A 20,922-nucleotide genomic window follows, 5' to 3' on the forward strand; every position below is an offset into this window, starting at 1 on the left:
CATTTTTTCTCTTAACATACTTTCTCTCTCCTTATTCTCTCTCATCACACATTCCCTACCATTTTCTCTCTGTATTCTCTCTCATCACACGCACTCTCTCATATTTTCTCTCTCTTCATTCTCTCCTCATTTTTTCATCATACTTTCTCTCTCTTCAATCTCTCTTACCATACTTTCTCTCCATATTTTATCTCATCATACTTTTTTTCTCTTCATTCTTTTCCATCACACTCGCTTTCCTCATTCTCTCTCATCACACATTCTCTACCATTTTCTCTTTTTATTCTCTCTCATCACACACACTCTCTCTCTTGTTCTCTCTTCATTCTCTCCTAATTTTTTCATCATACTTTCTCTCTCCTCAATCTCTCTTACTATACTCTCACTCCATATTTTCCCTCATCACACTTTCTCTCTCTTCACTCTCTTCCATCACACTCTCTCTCCTCATTTTCTCTCATCACACTTTCCCTCTCTTCATTTTTTCCCATCACACTTTCTCTCTCATCATATTTTCTCTTCTCAATCTCTCATTTTCTCTCATCACACTTTCTCTCTCTTCATGTTTTCCCATCACTCTTTCTCTCTCAACACACTTTTTCTCTCATCATACTTTTTCTCTTCTCAATCTCTCCTATCATGCTTTCTCTCCTCATTTTCTCTCATCACACTTTCCCTCTCTTCATTTTTTTTCCAACACACTTTCTCTCTCATCACACTTTCTCTCTCATCATTCTCTCTCATCATATGTTTCTCTCACATTCAACTTTATCTTCCATCTAATTTTTTCTCTTATTTTCCTCTAAGGGTAAAAAATAAAATTTAAGTTCATTCCGATTGAAAATATTCAACTAACCAAACATTATTTTTAGGAATGATACTCAAGCTCATACTCATTCTCATTCTCATTCAACAATACTATGATACTCATTCTCATTCTGATTCCTAGGAGAGAACCAAACGCCACCAATCGTTGTAGTTTAATGACCACTAGGGATGTAAACGAGTCGAACCGAGCCGAACAGTATTAGGCTCGAGCTCGGCTCGTTTAAGTTATATTCGGGCTCGAGCTCGGCTCGAGCTCAAATCGAGCTTTTATCACAAGGCTCGAGCTCGGCTCGTTTTAGAATTATCAAGCTCGTGAACAGTTCGAGCTCAGCTCGTTATTAGCTCGATTATCAAAGTTAACGAGCCTAACTCGTTAAGCGAGCTCGGGCTCGTTTAGAGCTCGTTTTTGGCTCATTTTAGAGCTCGTTTTTGGCTTGTTTTAGAGCCCGTTTTTTGACTCATTTTAAAGCTCATTTTAGAGCTCGTTTTTTGGCTCGGTTTAAGGCTCATTTTAAGACTCATTTTTTTAGCTCGCGGGCCTATAAACGAACATGTTCATGAGCTCACGAGCCGAATATCCTTAAGCTCGAGCTCGGCTCGATAAAACTGTCGAGCTCGAAATCGAGCTCGAGCTCGGCTCAATAAGATAAACGAACGAGTTTTTTACTGAATCAAGCTCCGAATAGCTCGCGAACTGTTTGGTTCATTTATATCCCTAATGACCACTTCTGACTTTCTTATTGTAGAATTTGTCAACTAGAATTTACCATTAGTTGACTCATGCTAGACCAGTCAACTATCCAATCGACTAGGCTTCAAATAAAAATATTTTGTACACGATCCACTAAACCAATCAATTAGATTCACACCCAAATAATTACGGTCATGACTAAAATCACCTAATAATCAAGTCTTCACCTTAGTTGAAATTTACTCTCTCTCAATGATACATGATACATGTCTTTCAATTCTCATAACTTATACAATAGGTTCCAGTTTAATTTTTCCATCAAATTCTAATGCCCGTGTCAAACCATAATTTTTCTTGTCCTACAATTCCTCAAATGTTGCATACCATCGTTCTCCGTTCTCCGTTCTCCGTTCTCCAACTGATCTAGAGCCATCATGCCGCCCATTTAGAAAATAGCAAAGTCATGTTTTACGATCAAGCTGAATTAGCACCACCTCAATATTTTTTATATTGCAGTTCCTCGAATGTATCTTGCATCTTTCTCTGAACTACATCGGATTATATTTTCGAACAATTGAGCATCTTACCTTTATCATGTCAAGTCATTATCGACACTCAATTTTCTCAAATTAATCACAAGCTCCACGAGCTCTATATTTGTCATGCCAATTTCTACCCAACTTAACACACCATACATATTAATACCTAAAATTAAACTCCCTTACACCTAAAATTCTCTAGAATTAATTATTTTTAAAAAAAATCACTAAAGGAGAATAAAATTTCTAACTTAAATATTTTCTTTCTCCTCTTAATTCGTTTTACACAGAAAAAAAATATACCAACATAAAATACTTTAATCAAACATATATAAAACATATACATTAAATGAAGGCAGGCAATCAGTGGAATAAACTAATGAAAATTATAAATTAAATAAATATAACTGTAAAGACTATACGATAAGACGAAGATATCTGCTTGAAGTAAAAGAAAGTATATATAAGACATCAAGCGTCTGACGATTTGAAAGTTTCGCTAGTTTTGTTTTAGAATATTCATAATTATTTCTTTATAATATTTTTAAAATTTAAAATAAATCATCTACTTTATTAAATTTAGACAATTGACTAGGTATTATATCACCTAGGATAAAATTTCTATTATCTTTATTTTTATTATTTTCTTCTCTCTTTCACCTTTTTTTAATTTTTTTTTCTCTCTTTACCTAATATCCACTTTCATTACCCAATTCATTCCCTTTATTTTTTCTTTCTCTCAAATTAAATAATATTTTAATATCTAAAGAATGAATTTCACTCCCTAAATTTAAAGAAATATTATTCATGAAATTTAAATTTAGAGAATGGGATCGAACGAGTCAAGAGGAGTTTGGACCTGAAAATAGACATTTGCCAATGGAGATTTGTAGTTCGTGACTAGGATATCTTTGATCTCAACTCCGACTATATTTGAGTTGGAAGAGTTTGAGTCCGGAAATAGACATTTACCGTTGGAGATCCATGGTCCGTGACCATGATATCTTTGATCTTAATCATGACTATATTTGAGTCAGGAGAGTTTGAGCCCGAAAATAGATATTTACCGATGGAAATCCATGGTCTGTGACCAGAATATCTTTGATCTCAACCCCGACTATGTCCGAGTCAGGAGAGTTTGGGTCCGGAAACAGATATTTGTCGATGAAAATTGATTATCCATGACTAGGATATCTTTGATCTAAACGCTAACTATGCCAAAGTCAGGGGAGTTGAGACCAAAAATGGATATTTACCGACGTAACTAGGATATCTTTGATCTTGACCTCAACTATGTCTGAGTTTGGGGAGTTTGAAGGGACTCAAGGATAACATGATAGTTTGCCAGGAGTCTTTTCATTGATAAAAAAAGATGTATAGAATTTGGCAAAATGCATGAAGCATGAAGGATACTCAAACTCCTTAGCTACAGTAGGGCTTCAAATGATTGACGCTCTATGGTCGGTCGAGTTCCTTCACTTTAGGGTATTGTAAGTAATAAGATCTCATGATCGGCTTGTGAATGACCCGATAGGGCCTTCCTCTTTGGGGTTTCAACTTGCTGTTGTCTTCAATTGGCTTGACCTTCCTCCGGACCAAGTCTCCGACTTAGAAAGCGTAGGGGATAACCTTCTCCCAGGCCACGAATCAGGAGGCTACTCATTCTTAGGTTTCAATTATCAAGTTCAAATCAAGGAGTCGTCGATCGGATTTGTCTTGATTGTAGGTACTTCACCAAGTGATGAATTATTCACCGACTTCAACAAGAACAACCGCTTCTCTACCGTAAACAAGATGAAAGGGGGTCATACCTTTGCTTTTCCGAGGCGTGGTTCAGTAAAACCATAGAACTCTTGGCAATTCTTCAACACAACTATCTGTCACATGATTAAGCTAAATATTGAGACCTTGGATAATCTCCCAATTGACAACTTCAACCTGACCTTTGCTTTGAGGATAAACAACTGAAATGAAGGCATACTGAATGTCTAAGCCTTCGCACCACTCTCGAATTCGGCGACCTTTAAACCGTTGGTCACTATCAGAGACCATCTCATGAGATAAACCATATCTCCAGATGATTTTTTTCATAAAAATTTTATGACAACATCTTCTATTATCTGAGCTAAGGCCTTCGCTTCCAACCATTTGGACAAGTAATTCATAGCTACCAAGAGGAATTTATTTTAATTGGACCCAATCAGAAAGGGGCTCATAATATCCATTCCTCATTGATCAAAAAGGCATGAGACGGTGGAAGTCTTCAGAAGCTCGGTCGGGTAATGGGAGAACTGTTGGTGCTTCTAACAGTGAACATAGGCAGACGAACCAAGTAATGCCGGCTTGTAGAGTAGGCTAAAATAACCAACAAGTATTCCAAGCGAATGTCCGACCCCCAATATGATTCCCACATATTCCTTCATGAATTTCCTCTATAACACAATTTGTGTTATCAAGACCAAGACATTTAAGAAGAGAGCGTGAGAAAGCTCACCGGTATAAGTTGTCCCCATCAAGGAGAATCAGGCAGCTCTTCTTTTAAGTAGTCGAGCTTACTCGAAGTCAGCAGACAAAGTATCATGCTGAAGAAAGGAGATGAGTGGAGTCCTCCAATTGGTTTGTTCACTTGGGCTTAGTTCCTGATTGACCTGAGCCACCAATAGATTCTGACTCACTAAGTCCTCTAAAGTCCAGGTAGCCAATTCACTTACCATTTTAACCAATTCATCAGCCTTTTGATTCTCAGTTCGGGAGATCTTCTGGAGGTAACTTCCTGGAAATCAACCTTTATATTTTTGAAAGTTTCAGCATATCACCGTAGTCAATCATTCTTGATCTCAAATTTTCCTTGCAATTGCCTAGCGGTCAGTTAAGAATTTGAGTGGAGATGACCCGAGAGGCGCCAACCCTTTTGGCCGCTTGGAGACCCACAAGCAAGGCTTTGTAGGGTCAAAAGTTCAGCCGAATAGAAAACTGAAGCACGTCTTCCCAGGGTGAGATTAATAGTACCTTGACTCAATTGCCTTGTCGAGAAGCTAATCCATTCACAAAGATCTTTCAAGTCTCTTCTGGGTCGTGGCCTGATGTTTAATCATGAAATTCGCTAAGGCTTGAGTTTTGATAACCATTTAGGATTGATATTGGATGTCATACTCACTCAGTTCTGTCATCCATTTAACCAATCTTCTTGAAGCTTCCAGATTAGTCAACACGCATCCCAAAGGGCTATTGGTTTGAATAGTGATTAGAGGAGATAGAAAATAAGACCTTAGTCGATGGGCCGTCAAGACCAGCCCCAAGGCTAGCTTCTCCATGATAGTATACTTGCTTTCTATATCCTTCAATAATAGCTTGAAAAATAAATCGGCTATTGTATGTTACCCTCTTCATGAATAAGGTCGAGCTGATTGCTCCCTTGGTTGCTGACAAGTACAACCAGAGTCTTTCTCTTGCAACTGGTTTGAAAAGAAGTAGCAGGCGGGATAATATATTCCTTGAGTTTGGGGAATGCTTTGTCGTAGCTCTTGTCCTATTCAAACTTGCAAGTTTTTTGGAAATACTTTGAAGAACGACAAGTTCTAGTCGGTCGAATGAGAGATGAATCGAGAAAGAGCAGCGATGCGGCCGACTAGTCTTTGAATTTCTCTGAGATTACGAGGAGGAGACATGTTTTGAAGCGCTCAAATCTTCTTCAGGTTAGCTTCAATTCCTCGTTCAGTACCATATAACCGAGGAACTTTCCACTTCTAACTTCGAATAAGCACTTGGTGGGATTTAACTTGAGACCATATTGTCTTAAGATGCTACATGTCTCTTTAACATCTGAAATTAGATTTTCTGCTTAGGTTGTTTTAACTAGAATATCATCATCTATATATAAATTTCAATGTTCTCTTGACTTGATGTTTGAAGTATACCACCGAGTTGCCGAGGCCAAGATGTCATGATTGTGTTGTCGAGGCCAAGATATCTTGGCTGAGTCATAGATGAGGTCGACGTCTCATGTCGAGTCAAGAATGGTACCGGCAACTGAAACCGAGTCATAATAATTGACTAATCCCTGAGCAAACTTGACTCCTTGGAATAAGTGTACCGAGCCGATTCGACTAAACCTTCCAGATCACGTCTGCTTATCTTGACTTAGACGGATAGCTCAGCATAATTCTTAACCACATGGGACATGTGGAGACAATAGGTTCCCACCACATCACTATATATATAGTGTCCATATCATATAGCTACTTAAAAACTCAAAATATGATTTCTAAAAGTTAGACTCAATGGAAGATTTTGAAAACTATAGTTATATAAAAACATACTATAGTATGTATCATAATGCAATACATTTATATTTAAATTAAAATTGACATGATTCTAAAGAAGATTTTGGGATCCTATTATAGAGAACTTCATAGAAATAGTCTAATACACCTAATAAGTATTTTTGGACGCTACACTTCTATAATAGTAAATCGTTTTCAAGTGATAATTTGAAAGATAACTCAAAAACACAATGTACAATTATAAGTTAAAATTTATTTGGTATTATTGAACCAATTGGATCCAACACTGGACTACGAAATTCTGTACTATTTTTTTCCAACCAAATTGGATGTAGACGAAAGCATTCCATCTACAATTGCTCAAGTTATTTGTTAAAATTAATTGTGGCTAGCAACCATATTTATTTACTTTCAGCGCCTCTGAAAATTATCGAGCAACATCAAATAATTGTAAAAATTGATGATAAAAAAAATATACAAAGTGAATCCCAAAAGCTTCATTTTGAGTGGAATTTTCTGCTCACGGACTCGTAGCTAGGGACACGGATGACTGCAAATAGAATTGTAAAAATATTTTAAGATCAAAAGAAGAAATGAAACAGATTTTTTTAATCATAAATATAGTTTGTGATTTACCATCTCCCCATGATGCCAGTGTAAGTGGCGATGAAATGAGCGTTTCAGCAAGGTAAACTATATCTTTTAGAGTAAGTTGGTCGATGGCTTTTAGGAAATGCTCAACTGGTTTCCTGCAACATCACAAAGGCCAAGCTGATCATTGGCATGGAGTGGAATCAATAAATTGAGCAACAGAAATAACGTAACGTAACTAAGTTGTGTCAAAATTGGCGGACAAAATATACATATTGTGCTCAAGCAGTAGTTCTACATCATGCAACAGAGTTAACATCATTGTCGTCATAGTTGTGTTTGTCCCAAATACTTAGAATAGACTACATCAATTTTGAGATAAAGTTGTGGGTATTTTTGGACATGAACTTACTTCAACAAAAATTTTTGTTGAATTGAACTAAGAGAATGCATAATGTATCAGAAACTACTACTAGTAAAGTTGGATAAATAAATGTTAAGTTGTTATCAATTTTATTCTGCATTCAGACAAATATTTGGTACACACAGCTTGTAGTCATCAAGTGATTTCCAATTCTTTCTCCTGACATTTATGTATTTCCTCTATTCTTTGGCATTTAATTTCAGATATTAGAAGACTTAAGTATAAGAAACTACCTTTCACCATATGTGAGAATCTGTCTTCCAATATCTTCTGATGACACTTTCTGTAACATGCATAAAAAGGCATTACCACTAATGAAAAGAGAAATATTAATAAATGAACTCAGAGAGGATTAGTACTTTAGATTCCAGATTCATCAGAATTGCTGACTTGGTTGACCCCTTAGCACGGTCAAGCTGTACCTAGTCAACTGTCGGTGAAAACCAAACATTTTAATACATAACCATTGTAGAACAAGCATTTAGAGAGTTTAACATAATAGCAAACCTTGACCAGGAATTGCAACTGCAAGCAGCTCTCGTGCAGCCAAATCAACAGCTTTAGAAGTAAAGTCTGGCCCCTGATCAAAAGATGAGCGACAAAATAGTTGGTCACATATATAGTCAAATAAATGGAAGATTTAAATTTTATTGGCAATTTTTTGTGATGCAGATTGCAGATTTTAAAATAATGAAAAATCAATTAGAAATATATAAAAAATGAAAATTCAGTAAGAAATATATATACTCACATATGTATCTGCAGAAAAGAGTTAACAATTGACCAAAGATTAACACACAAGATACATAATGAACCTGGTAAGAACTGAGACTAAATACCAAGGGGAAATCTTTGTCATGACATCCCAGATTGAGTGAAGATTTCTATTAATGTTTCAAGAAGCTGGGCTACCAGGAATAGTTGAAAACTTGTGTTTCACATCCATCTTTGAAGCATACATCATAGAAAGATGTAATTTGCTTCCAATATATTGGAGGGCATTTTATTTAACTCCGTCTAATTGAGCAATACAAATCTATATAAATTTTCAAATACCTCGACCTAGGGTTCAAATTTAGTTGTCCTCATTTCTCCATACAATTACCAGCATTATGTACTACTACACTAGGAGCATTGCAATTACCAGCTAGCCCAACCTCAAGTTTTGCATTAACTATATATGGATAGAAAACCACATCCTGACAAACACTGCTAGCAGACGAGGAAACCTGGAGTCCTTAACAGAATTAATGCAGACTATGCATGGTGATAACTGCATCAGAAAACTTGGGAAATCATGTATTAGGAAGAACAGAAATTAGTCCATTGTCAACTTCATTTTTCAGTAGAGCTTTAAAATAAAAGTAGATCAATAATAAAGATAAAAGAGCATACACAGGTCGCCTGAATTCCAAAGAGGCCCGTATGATTGTATCTACTGTTGAAAGCAGAGAATGACTCCAACTGTGGGAACTGACTTAAGACATTGATATCTGCCCATAAAAAATGATAAATTTTCAAATAAAAAACACAACAGATAGAAACAGGTGAGTGGGTAAAAAAGTTAATGGCTTCATAAATGGTAATGCTACCAAGAAAGTCGTGTTGCAAAATCATTAAACCTTAAACCCAGAAGAGAAAGGCCCATATAAACATGAAAGAAAATAGAGTTTTGGTCACATACATAACCGAGATTGCATCCCTTTTCCAGGCCCACCGGCAGAGAATGAACCACCACCTCCCATAAGTTTCTGGAACATTCAACATCATTGTGAATTGAAAAGTAAGCAAAACAACAAAAAAGACATCAATGTAGCATATCAATTACAAAAAGTGTGTGGGTTGAATTTTAATCTTTAACTTGAAGTACTGTTACAGCCATTGCTTCCTTTTCTTTATGCCAACCCCCAGGAACCTCAAATGCAAGTGCAATATGTGTTTTCTGTTTCCAGTAAAAAGGTCGAGAAAGGAGCAAAAAGGAATTGATCATTGAATGTAAGATAAGATTCAACAAAGAAAGTGGTCAACTGTAGTACTCACTGGTGAATTTGATTGGCATCTATACTCTCCTTCAATATAAACAGATTTTGGCTCTTCCAGGCGAGACACTTTAGGAAGATCAGATAAAAGTGGTTCAACAACTGAAACAAACTCCTCATGTTCCACACCTGAGGCTGCAAGTACGATTCTAGAAGCAGTATAGTTCTCCTGGAATTAATGCATTGACCCTCAAGTCAATCATATCCATTTTGGAAGGGAAAAAACAGGAGCAACAATAAGGGGCAATCTATCTAACAGCAACAAACTCCTCCAACATGGTTCGATTTAATCGATTTATTGCAGATTCTGGAGCAATTAAAGGATTTGCCAAGGCACCTGAATATCCTGCTGAATGAACAGCCTCCAAAAGAAAACCCTGAGGATTGCTAGAGAGTTCTCCTAGCTCTGTCTTCAGTTTATTAAGCTACAATTTTCATAAAGCTGATTTACAACCAAAATTGTAAGATTAAAGAATAATACTTGAGCATACCTGTTCACTAATTTCCCAATCAAGAAAAACAGCATTCCTGACACTGTCAATAAGCACCTCAACCATTTCTGGCACATACGCTTTCAGAGCATCATAAGTGTAACCCATCTGTTCACATGTGCCTGATGCTGCAATACTTCCACCTATGGCTTCTACTTCACGGACCAATCTCAATTGGCTCCTATTTCTTGTGGTTTTGAATGCCATTCGTTCTAGCAAATGTGTGGCCCCAAATGAAGACACTGTCTCATATACTGAACCACAGTCGACATACAATCCTATGGAAGCAACTGGGCTCTGAGCAAATATATCCAATTAGGATTACATTTGGACACTAAACATAAAGCATAAAGTAACTAGTAAATGTAGAGTTAATTTAAAGCATACAAGTGATGTTTCCGAGGCAATTTTTGCACCATTTGGAAGAGTTGTGATCTTTGTCTTGCCAGGCTCCACAAAATCAGGTAGTGGTGGAGGAAGTGTAATGCCAGGAAGTGGAAAATCTAGAGGAGGAAGCTGACTAGATTTTCCCCCAGTTAGCCAACTTAAGATACCTCCAGAAGACCTTTGCGCAATAGTGCTTGCATATCTAGCAGTGACAACAATCCTGGCACCATCTGTTTGATGCTGTAGAGAATAACAAAATATCAGACAATAGTTTCACCAGACAGTAGGAAATTTTTAAGAAATTATGAAACACAACTGAGCAAGAGGAATCCAACAGGCCAAGTGATTTAGGGATTTTCAATTTTGATAGCGTCCTTGAACACTATCTATGGTGTTGCAATGCCATGACATAGCTATACAACATAACCACCAGGAGCCAATGTAACATCCAGGAGCATGGTTGTGACCCAGAATAGTTCTCTAATGAGAGCAAGCAAACACAGTACTTTTTGTTAAAGCTTCCTTACAATCTAACCACCATTCTTCCTAATGTCAGTGATTTTGTAGCTATCTAATGAGTTTTGAAACTAACATTTAATTCAACTCACAGCTTCCTATCTATGATTTTCATTAGAGGAAAGAAAACTAACATCCATCTTGTTCTTAAGTAATCCATGCTATACAACTTATATAATGCAAGCTGATGTGTGGTAAGTTGGCAACAGAGCTTTAGTCTAGCCATTTTAGCCTTGTTTTCACTATCAGATAGTCAGAACATTCTTAGAACAAATAACAAAATATTTCAGCTGCAGATCTATAAAAATCAGCTAATACCAAAAAATGAGTTTGTTTCCATTTTCACCGCCAAGTAATCAAAATCATTTATACTGTCTAACCAACAATTTTGCAATCAATTTTTTTTTTTTCCATTTTTTCCTTTGCTGTTTTCGCACAAGTATTAAAAGGGGAAAATGAGTTCATGTAACATGAAATGTGGCTACCATTACACTACTTCTAATGATCCTCGAAGAAGAGTCCAGAAACTGACATGCTTTCCTGTTAAGATTGCAAGAGTTTTTCTTTCTTGTAATGTAACTAATCGAGCTCTAATCTAACAAAATTTATTTCAGGGGTGATCGAATTCCAAAATCAGAAGCCCATACTTTTCTCCTTTTCTTTCTTACATCTGTATATTACGAAGTTTAAATAGGACGATAGACGGCTGATGGCTACCGAATTGATAAAAAATATTCCTTTTTAGGCTAAAGGAAGGGGAAATTCCAAAAACGCAAACAAGGCACCATTTGATCCCAATATGTACTTTAATGAATTGTCAAGATGGAGTTTATATAATTATATACATAATAAAGGCATAATAATAACAAACATTATTTGATACAGCACATGACCAAGGCTTATCAACCCAACAGCTCCTAAAGCAACGACAAAAATCAAAACAAAAAAGACACCAGTCGTCATCTTATTAAAAAAGAAAGGGGAAATGCAAAACGGGACCTGCCGCAAAACTAAGGGCATCACGCAAATCCGAATTTGAGGAGGAAGATGAAGTGCAATCTAAAGGCTCGACCAACCTTGAGAGACTTGAAGTGAGATCTGACAGCTCCGTACATGATCGGAAACAAGCGAACCCCAGATCGGAGAGGTTGATACGAACGAGCCCAACCAGAACGCAGGTGCAAAGATCGTGTTCTTTTATAGTGACATGCATTATTGGGAGAGAAGGACCCGGTGCGGAGCCAGGTCCGATCTCGCCGTCTGTCCAATATGATTCGACTTCGTATGGGGGCGATTAGGATCCGCGGAACCGCAAAACTGTCTCGGTTCAACCGAGTGGGCCGGCCCGATTCATTCAAAAAAGAACCAAACCAGTATCCAAACCTGGATACATCACACCGGTTCATGCAAACCAGAGCCTGAACCACATTACATCAGGCGGATCATGAAAATAACCACACCTGGCTCAACCTACTATTACAAATTTTATATATTAATTAATATTTTTATGTAAATTATAAAAATAATGACGTGTACGCAATAGTTGAACTGCACTTTTTGATTGTAGAGGTGAAGTGTTGTTTACTCGAGGAAACTTTGTTTTTAGTCAAGTGTGAAGTTTTTTCTTTCCTTTGATAACTCCAAACATCAAATTCCTTTAAATATAACAAAATAGAATTGTATTTGTTGATAGAATTCGAATAGGGCATTCGAAAACTATAAACTTACAAGAGTTTGTGTTTCCCCATTCATTTGTATTTAAAGAATTATGATCGATTTTTTTGGTTAATCATTAACCTCTTTTTTGTTCAATATTTGCTTCGAAATTGTGCGGCCGAACGGCATCTTCTCTTTTCTTTATTTAGAAGCCAAAGCGGGGGAAGACGAAGATCAATAACGGCCCCTGTCGAATCCTTTCCGAGGTAGGGTTCCGCTGCAATGGAGCCCTTCCGATCCCTTCCTTTCCTTCTCCTCTACGTCTCCGCCATCGCCATCGCCATCGCCATTGCCTCCGCCGACTCTTCGCACTCCCTCCTCCGCATGCGCATCGCTCCCGCCGGCGGCGGAGGAGCCGCCGACGGCCTCTTCTGCGACAGCTGGAGGCTCTCCGTGGAAACCAACAACGCCGGCTACTGGCGGACCATCCCGCCCAAGTGCCTCGAGATCGTAGCGACCTACGTGAACGGGGACCGCTACTTGTCCGACTCCGATATCATCGCCGTTGACTGCTTGTCCTTCGCCGAGACTGTCCGGATCGTGGGCGACAAGAAGGATGCGTGGGTCTTCGACATCGACGAGACGCTGCTTTCCAATGTTCCCTACTATGCCGTCCACGGATTCGGGTAATAAATGCCCTTGCAACAATTAGATCGATTTGGATAACTACGTTTTTCTTTCACCTTTGATCAGATCGGAAGCTTTCAATGAAACTTCATTCGACGAATGGGTGGGCCTGGCGAGGGCTCCGCCTTTACCTGCAAGTCTAAGGTTGTACGATCAACTACTCGGTCTTGGATTTCAGATCGTTCTTCTCACAGGTCGAAGTGAGATTCAAAGAAACGCCACTGAGAAAAACCTGCTGCTCGCTGGTTACCATTCGTGGGAAAGGATTATTTTAAGGTGTGTTCTCAAACCTTCAAATAGGATTCCCATCATGTCTTACATATAACCTACAACCATCTAGCTTCACAATACAGGCAAACCTCTGACTTCGGTAAGCCCGCGGTGTCGTATAAGTCGGAAAGGCGAGCAACGCTGGAAGCAGAGGGATTCAGGATTTATGGGAACTCGGGGGATCAATGGAGCGATCTGTTGGGTACGCCGATGGCTGATCGCTCCTTTAAGCTCCCTAATCCCATGTATTACATTAAATGATCTATAGAGATATTGCAGTGATTCCTTAGACATATTGTTCAAATTAGGACAAATCTGTATTCATTGGTCGAACAATCTGTATATAATAAATTAAGATATTTGTGCTTCCTGTTATCCACTTGAACAAAATTGTCATGTTTATCCTCTTCAGAGAAAAAAAAAAGATTTATTTATTTATTTATCATGACATCAATAGAAAAGAGAAAAAAAAAATGTATCTACTAGCCAACAAAAATAGTGAAGAAATATAATTAGCATGCATTATATTTTCGTTGAAACAAAGCACCAGCAATATTCCATAAATCAAACTTGAACATAGATAGTGGCTCAGACCAAGAGAAGGGATCATTCTGACTTATCATACTTGCCAATAGTATTACCTCTCGCACTGTGTAGAATGATTTTGTCAGCGGTAATGATGAAACCGGAAATAGATGCTGCAAAACGATGAAAATAAATGATCGGTTATATTGTTTCTACATCAGCTTGTTAAGGAATGTGTAAAGCTAGAATGCGTAGTACTTTTGAATTAAGCGAGCACTCCTATGTAACAATAGCATGGATTATTGTGTGATTTGATTCATAATTATATGAAGGTGGAAATTAAGAAACAATTACAAGCAAATAAAGTTAGTCACTTCAAATGCCCCAAAAGTCAGCAAACATAAGAAACAAGACACTGCAAAGGTTTGAGATACTTTTGCTCATCTACAATGTGGAATAGAATGAAATTTTGGCATTCAGGTTCACATGTCACACCTAAAAGAAAAGTAGGATTTGGAGAATTCTAGGGACGTTGGACAAGTAAACTTACTCTAGGTTGTATTTCCTATGTGGCAAAGAGAAGAAGAAACAAGGCGGCGAAGAGTTTTCTCGACTGACTTGCTCTCTGCATTTCCTTTGGCTAAAATGGAAGGAAGGACAGGAAGAAAACAAAAATTCGCAGTTCATCGCAAAGTCATTTCTGTCTGATTTAAAGCAAAAAAAAGGCACTCAGATCCGTTTCCATCCGATTTAGGTGGAAAAGGCACTGTTAATGGGCAAATGGTACCCAACTCCAACCTAGAAAAAGTAAAATTAATTTTGTTTCAAATCAAAAAAAAAATTGTTTAATGCTTTTGACAATTAACTCACCTTATCCTTTGCTTGCACACCAAGTGTTTGTTGAACTGACTACACCGAGTGGATATATACCACCCAGTTTCAAATGATCTCCCAAAGAAAATAATATCATATATGCTAATTGAGATTAATAGCTGAACTTCAATGAACAAGAAGGTTGGATAATGTGTATGCAGATGTTATGCAATCGCACACATATATGGTCTGATATCATGCATTCACAATCCATGTCCTTTCAAGATGGGCAGTTGGCTAGCGTATGATCGTGTTACCACCATGAGATTTAGGGATCAAATCCCGGCTAGTAGTCGGATGCCTATCCTCCCCCATGCGGATTCGATATCCGACCTAAATGGAGGAAGATATGGAAGGACTATCAATACCCAATATTTAACCCAAATACCTGATTAAATTATATATATATATATATATATATATATATATATATATATTAAAAAAAATCCTTTTCCAAAATCCACTAACTATTTTTGCTGATATTAGGAGGGTATTTAGATGTTTAATCTATTTTTTAATTATATATATATATAATTAATAGAAGATATTCGATCATTTAATCAGTACGAGTATACCCATAGGATATCCTATACGGCTATACCTGATGGGTATAGGGACAGTGGATATAGAATTTGACCCGAACTCGACCCATTGATATCCCTACTTTTGCCACCATACATACACAATCCATGTTAAAATTTAATATTAGTTATACTGACAATGCATAAATCTAGTGTAAAAAATGAGCTTATATTTACCATATATGAAATTTCAAATTAATAGGTCTCAGCAATCAATATAAACAACCTTTACATCCAGAACTATTAAATCAGTCATTGTATAAAATCCAATATCTTACATAAATTGGGTGAGTGAATCAAGCATCAAGCTCAATGTGGATGCATAAATCTACAAAGGTGACAATGATTGTGCATGATGACCATGTCAAACCAACATCGTCACAATTATACAAAGCCATGTGTGTGTTATATTACTCGTTACAGTTGTATTTCATCGCAACCTAGAGTAACATTAAGTCATTTTGAGCTAAGAAACTGATTCGAGTCAATTCATTATATTTCATCACCACCTAGAGTAACATAAAGTCATTTTGATCTAAGAAACTAATTCGAGCCAATTCATTATATTTGTTGAATAATATCTTGACTTGCATTTGTCCTCAATGAATTCCCTTGAGTTATGGGCAATAGATTATCCATTAATTATCATGGATAGATAGGTAAGATCAAACATAGAATTGCATTCATCAAACAATTAGGGAGGCACATGCACTGATTTGGCATGATGACAGACAATTAGGCCACATTTTACATCAATTATTATATTTATGTTACAGTCCTTATTTTGTGTAGTATGTTAGTGTATCATGGGCATGGAGCTATACAAGTGTCATTCTAGTCAAACTAGATTCTTGCTACCATATTCAACATCAAGCACTACCATTCTCACACAGAATTCTCAGAACTCAAAATTCAAAATTTCATTAATAAGAAGATAATCAACAAGAGTGGGTTGGGTCCTTTTTGAAAGCCCAACCATAACTCAATCTCCCAAACCTACAAATTTGGTAAACAAATAACCAATTCATGAACAACTTTTCCTACTAAATAAAGTATAAATTTTCCTACTTTCTCTTGACTCCTTAAAAACAAAAATCTATAACTTTTAAAAATTTATAAAATAAATTTATAACTAACCTCATCTAAAACCTCCAATATAATTTTTCTAATTTTAAATTGTATTTGGATGATTTTGCAAAACCAAGTAAAATTAAGGATTATAGGAGTCATCTGATCTCCCCCCAGCCCAACTCCATCACGCTGCTACCCACCCCCTTTATCATATTGACACCTACACTCCATGTCTCCATCTCATCTCTCATGTGTACCCACTTCCCCAAGTACTCTTATCATCATGAGAGGGATAAACCCCAATGTGTGAGATCATCAACAGACGTGTGAAGCATCTAGTTACTAAATCCTAAAAATGTAGATTGTCAATGGCCCATGAGGGCGCAAGTTCTCAGATAAGAAGAAAAAAATCATTTACTGACTTTTTATTTGTTGTTACAGAATCATGGAAGTTTGTGTTTTCATACATTAATTATGTTCATGCCTGCAAGGTTAAAAAGTTTCTTAACTCATGTCTCATTGATGTATATGGATAATGGTCATACCTTCATAGTTGTGAAATGCGTGTACCTGGCTACACCTAGGTGCAAGGTTCATCCAAGCGCACCATTTACGCCAGGCACAGTACTTGAATGAAGCGCACTTAATCGCACATCTTTTGAGAGGTTAAGGTGCACTTGAGGAGCGATTTTCCTCACCTCATTGAAGTTTTATTTTAAAGTTCAATCAATACCTTTAATTACCCTTTAAATTAATTATATTGCATTAACTTGCATGCATGCGACACATTTTTATTGCGTAGTTCTTCCTCTCCCCTAGAAAATGAACATCAACTCCCTTAGTTGAGCACGGATCCTTTGGACCGTACTTTGCGGTCCAGAGGATGGACCACTCCATTCATTGGTGGGATCTTATGGACCCCATCGGTTATACATGTAGGGTCCAAGTTATCCCACCAATGAGATACCCCTGGTTCAGAAACGGACTAGGGGTACGGGTCCAGAGGATTTCGTCAGCCTTAGTCCCTTGCAAACTTATTTTATTGATTTTCTCTCAATGTGACTCTTCCTCTCCCACAAAAAATCAGTATCAACCATCCCTCACTGCCAACGTATTTCACTGATTTTCTATGTGGTGCTACTTTTCAAAAATCCGCACCACTTTGATGTTGTATTTTGAAAATCAATACCACAGTGATGGTGTTCTTTGAAATACAGCACCACAGTGGTATTGTTCTTTGAAATACAACATGTTGTCCTTTGAATGCACCACTAGGTAAAACAGAAAACCGATTAAGATTTAGATACAAATCTGAAACAACCAACAATGATGGTAATGATATGATTGAGGAAAATGATGAAGATTTTGATGATTTAGGTATTTAAAGTTTAATTTTGATTATGAAGATAAACTATTTTAATATTTGAATGTTAGTGAATTTTATATTTACATTATTGTTTAATAGTTTGTTAAATATTTAAATTTTATTAGTGAAATATTTTGGCAAAAATTCTTTATATATGTTTGAATTGGAAAAATTTATACCCAAAGTACCTTATTTTGGTAAGGCATGCGCCTCACCTTGCACCTAGCACCTTAGGCTCTACAGCACCTATGCACTTTTGAGCGCCTCACACCTTAAATAGCTATGCATACCTTATATGCACTAGTACTTCCTCTTTCCTACATCATACACAAACATTTTACCAACAGACTCAGGCTGTTTATTTTTCAAGATACAACATTTAAAATAGAGTAATCTAACTCTCAAAAAAAAAAAACAAAAGTGAGAAATCCACCAGCATTCGCTAATATTCTTTAGAGAACAAACCTGCCGTTATAATCAGTGCTTGAGCATTGTATTTGAGGTTACGTTTGGCCCAAGGAATAACACGACATCCAACCAACTGAAACAAAAATGTCAAGTTAGGAAAATCCAAATTGAGAGAAATATAGAAATAACGAGTGTGAATATCGAGTTGTACTCAGTTGATCCATTTTAACATTGAAAATTGAGTAACAGATTTCAATAGTTTGGTTAATTCTCAACTGATGTGGCACGAGCATATTCAATACACAATGAAGGTATGGAAAATTTAGGATGAAAATAGAGTAGTATTAGAAAGAAAACACACCGTAGGCACGGCAGCAATTGAACCAGTTAGTGCAGCTGTCTTAAGTCCAGCATAAACTGCTTCTGTGGAACAAAAGCACAGAAGTAAGAAAGTGAGTCAGTGATTCATAAACAAGGCCAACTAAAAACATATATTAACAAAAAAAATTATGCTATGTGGCTAATAATAAAAAAATCAATTCATTCAGATTCAAAAAGGAGGAAATGGCAAATAAAGGCCATCATATGATACCAGAAGGCCAAAAAGCAATGGCACTCTATTACATTAACAACGAGTATTATCTATTATAAATAGAAAAGTCTCAATTAAAGGGCAAAGAACATTTCATAAGAACTCAAGGCAGGTTTTGAACCAATATAGCCAGCCATAAGTAATAAGTACCAGTCCAATAAAGAAGAAATCATGATTATAAAACTCCTATCATCAATGCAGAATATCTTGTTTATTTATATAGTAACGGCAATATATCTTGCATCAAACTTTAAATGATCCTCAATGCGAATAAGAAAATTATTTAAGAACCAAAAACAGGAATTTTTTTTCATGGGAAACACAAAAAATAAAGACAAGAAATATAGAAATTAGGTAGATAGCACATCTTAAACGACCAGGCACAGATTGTTACACACAGATAACCTGAAAAAAGCAAATTTTTGCATAATATAAACAATTACAGACTAATTGAAATAGCAGCATCAATAATCACCATCCAGAATATCCAGATTAATTAATTATTTAAATTAAAAACAAAAGTATTTTTTAAAACATGAATTGATAAAAACATCAGAATTAACCAAAATCGCCCCTTTACTTTTGGTCAGCACAACAAGCAACTAATCTAAAAAGTATTATTGTGCAAATCCACATAGTGCTGTTAGAAATCACTTAACTTCCCTACATTATGTTAGCGTAATACGCAACTTAATGCACTCCCATAAAATGCAGCATGTAATTCAACAGAGCATCCATAACCTACTGATGCCTTACAGTAAAAATTAATTTGAGAACAAACACTAGAACTAACTACTTTTAGATTGATTAAAAAATATTGCCTTTTGTTCCCAATATTCTACCGTTTTATATTTAAAATGACTACATATTCTAATTTAATACTTCTAACCTTATAAGAATCATTCTAATCTTCTACTTTATATTAGATTTTACTTTTTCATTGGATCACAAAAGGTTAATATTTTTTAATAAATTAAGATTCTCGTTTACCTTAACTTTAAAGAAGCTATCAGTTTAAAATTGCTATTGAATCAACTGCTTGCCATCAGTACCAACCCTAATTCCGGGAAAAAAAAAAGTCTGGAAACAACTATTAGTTTGAAACTGGCTCATCTCGAAGTTTCTAAGCCATCGTTTTAACTCTTGAGAGATCCTATCCTCATTCCTACTCTTTCTCGCCTTCTCTACTGCTTCTTACCATTGGTTATCCCATATCTGCGTATGTCGTCATGTCGACTTGGTAAAAAATATGTGCTTGTATTGAGAGACTCTCAGACAAAAATTTGCTAGGTACTAAGATCTCCAATCAGCATACACATGTAAGTGAGAAATCATTAGCTTTTTCAGAGATATCAATCATTTTAATTTCAACATAAAACAGATATGATATTAACAGGTGAGAGACGATTTCACATGAAAAAAAGTTAGGATCGCGCATGAACAGAAATCAGAAGCCATAACTCATACCTCGAACGGTACTCTTAGAATTCGATATCTTCTCCTCATTCGGTGAAGCGATCACAGGATTCATAGCTCTCGATCAATCTTTTTCCCTCGCCGATGCAGAAGCCCCCTTACGATTTTCTCAACAATTTTATCTCCGCATAGCATATATTTAAGCGAAACCTACGTGTGCATCAACCCAGCAACAGTTTTGGTTATTAGCCTACCGTGGGACCCGTAATCATGCCCAATAACTGCAGGGTATAACATGGAACTCGTAGACGGAGTCGGCAATAATATTGCTCGAACGAAGAGAAGCCAAGCTGGTGTTTTCCTTCTCGATGAGTTGCGACTCTGTCGTATAGGGAAAGGCCGAATGAAGAATCGACGGTGGATCTGGACAAACTTCATAAACAGACGGTGGATCTGGATGAACCTAAATTCCTTACGTTATATTTTCCATATGGGTAAAAATAAATTAGTTTATGAAATCATCAATCAATTAATGAGATTTTAAAACTTGATTAATTTGGCCAACTAGATTAGGCTCATTTATGAGAAATTAAATCTTCTTTTAGATAACCTAGGAACTACCATGAATTGAGTTCGTTCATGTCCCCTCAAGATGATCTAGTGGTTAACATATGAGGTGTTATCATCA

At 36.5% G+C, this 20,922-nt stretch overlaps 2 protein-coding genes and 1 pseudogene across 2 annotated transcripts; 1 reads left to right on the forward strand and 2 right to left on the reverse strand.

Annotated features, from left to right (window-relative positions):
• Nucleotides 1-6,709: 6,709 nt before the first annotated feature.
• On the reverse strand, nt 6,710-12,008 carry LOC121998098 (annotated as a pseudogene).
• A 431-nt stretch (nt 12,009-12,439) lies between these two features.
• On the forward strand, nt 12,440-13,772 carry LOC121998099 (acid phosphatase 1-like). The gene is made up of 3 exons (XM_042552848.1): nt 12,440-13,131; nt 13,199-13,408; nt 13,486-13,772. Exons 1-3 carry the CDS (start codon nt 12,728-12,730, stop codon nt 13,661-13,663), a joined length of 792 nt encoding a protein of 263 aa, XP_042408782.1. The 5' UTR covers nt 12,440-12,727; the 3' UTR covers nt 13,664-13,772.
• A 129-nt stretch (nt 13,773-13,901) lies between these two features.
• On the reverse strand, nt 13,902-20,439 carry LOC121998101 (early nodulin-93-like). The gene is made up of 4 exons (XM_042552849.1): nt 20,286-20,439; nt 18,588-18,649; nt 18,284-18,359; nt 13,902-14,100 (listed from the first exon to the last, which is right to left on the reverse strand). Exons 1-4 carry the CDS (start codon nt 20,347-20,349, stop codon nt 14,009-14,011), a joined length of 294 nt encoding a protein of 97 aa, XP_042408783.1. The 5' UTR covers nt 20,350-20,439; the 3' UTR covers nt 13,902-14,008.
• Between the last annotated feature and the right edge of the window lie 483 nt (nt 20,440-20,922).

Source organism: Zingiber officinale, chromosome 6A (assembly GCF_018446385.1).
Source record: "Zingiber officinale cultivar Zhangliang chromosome 6A, Zo_v1.1, whole genome shotgun sequence".
Classification (NCBI taxonomy): Eukaryota; Viridiplantae; Streptophyta; class Magnoliopsida; order Zingiberales; family Zingiberaceae; genus Zingiber; species Zingiber officinale.

Bases quoted from the DNA above. Each gene is read 5' to 3' on its own strand.
- LOC121998099 (XM_042552848.1), top strand. From the start codon at position 12,728: ATGGAGCCCTTCCGATCCCTTCCTTTCCTTCTCCTCTACGTCTCCGCC. The intron at 13,132-13,198 runs GTAATAAATGCC...ACCTTTGATCAG, and splicing joins TATGCCGTCCACGGATTCGG to ATCGGAAGCTTTCAATGAAA. The intron at 13,409-13,485 runs GTGTGTTCTCAA...TTCACAATACAG, and splicing joins TGGGAAAGGATTATTTTAAG to GCAAACCTCTGACTTCGGTA.
- LOC121998101 (XM_042552849.1), bottom strand. From the start codon at position 20,349: ATGAATCCTGTGATCGCTTCACCGAATGAGGAGAAGATATCGAATTCT. The intron at 18,650-20,285 runs GTATGAGTTATG...TTTGTTCCACAG, and splicing joins TTCTAAGAGTACCGTTCGAG to AAGCAGTTTATGCTGGACTT. The intron at 18,360-18,587 runs GTGTGTTTTCTT...TTTTTGTTTCAG, and splicing joins CAATTGCTGCCGTGCCTACG to TTGGTTGGATGTCGTGTTAT.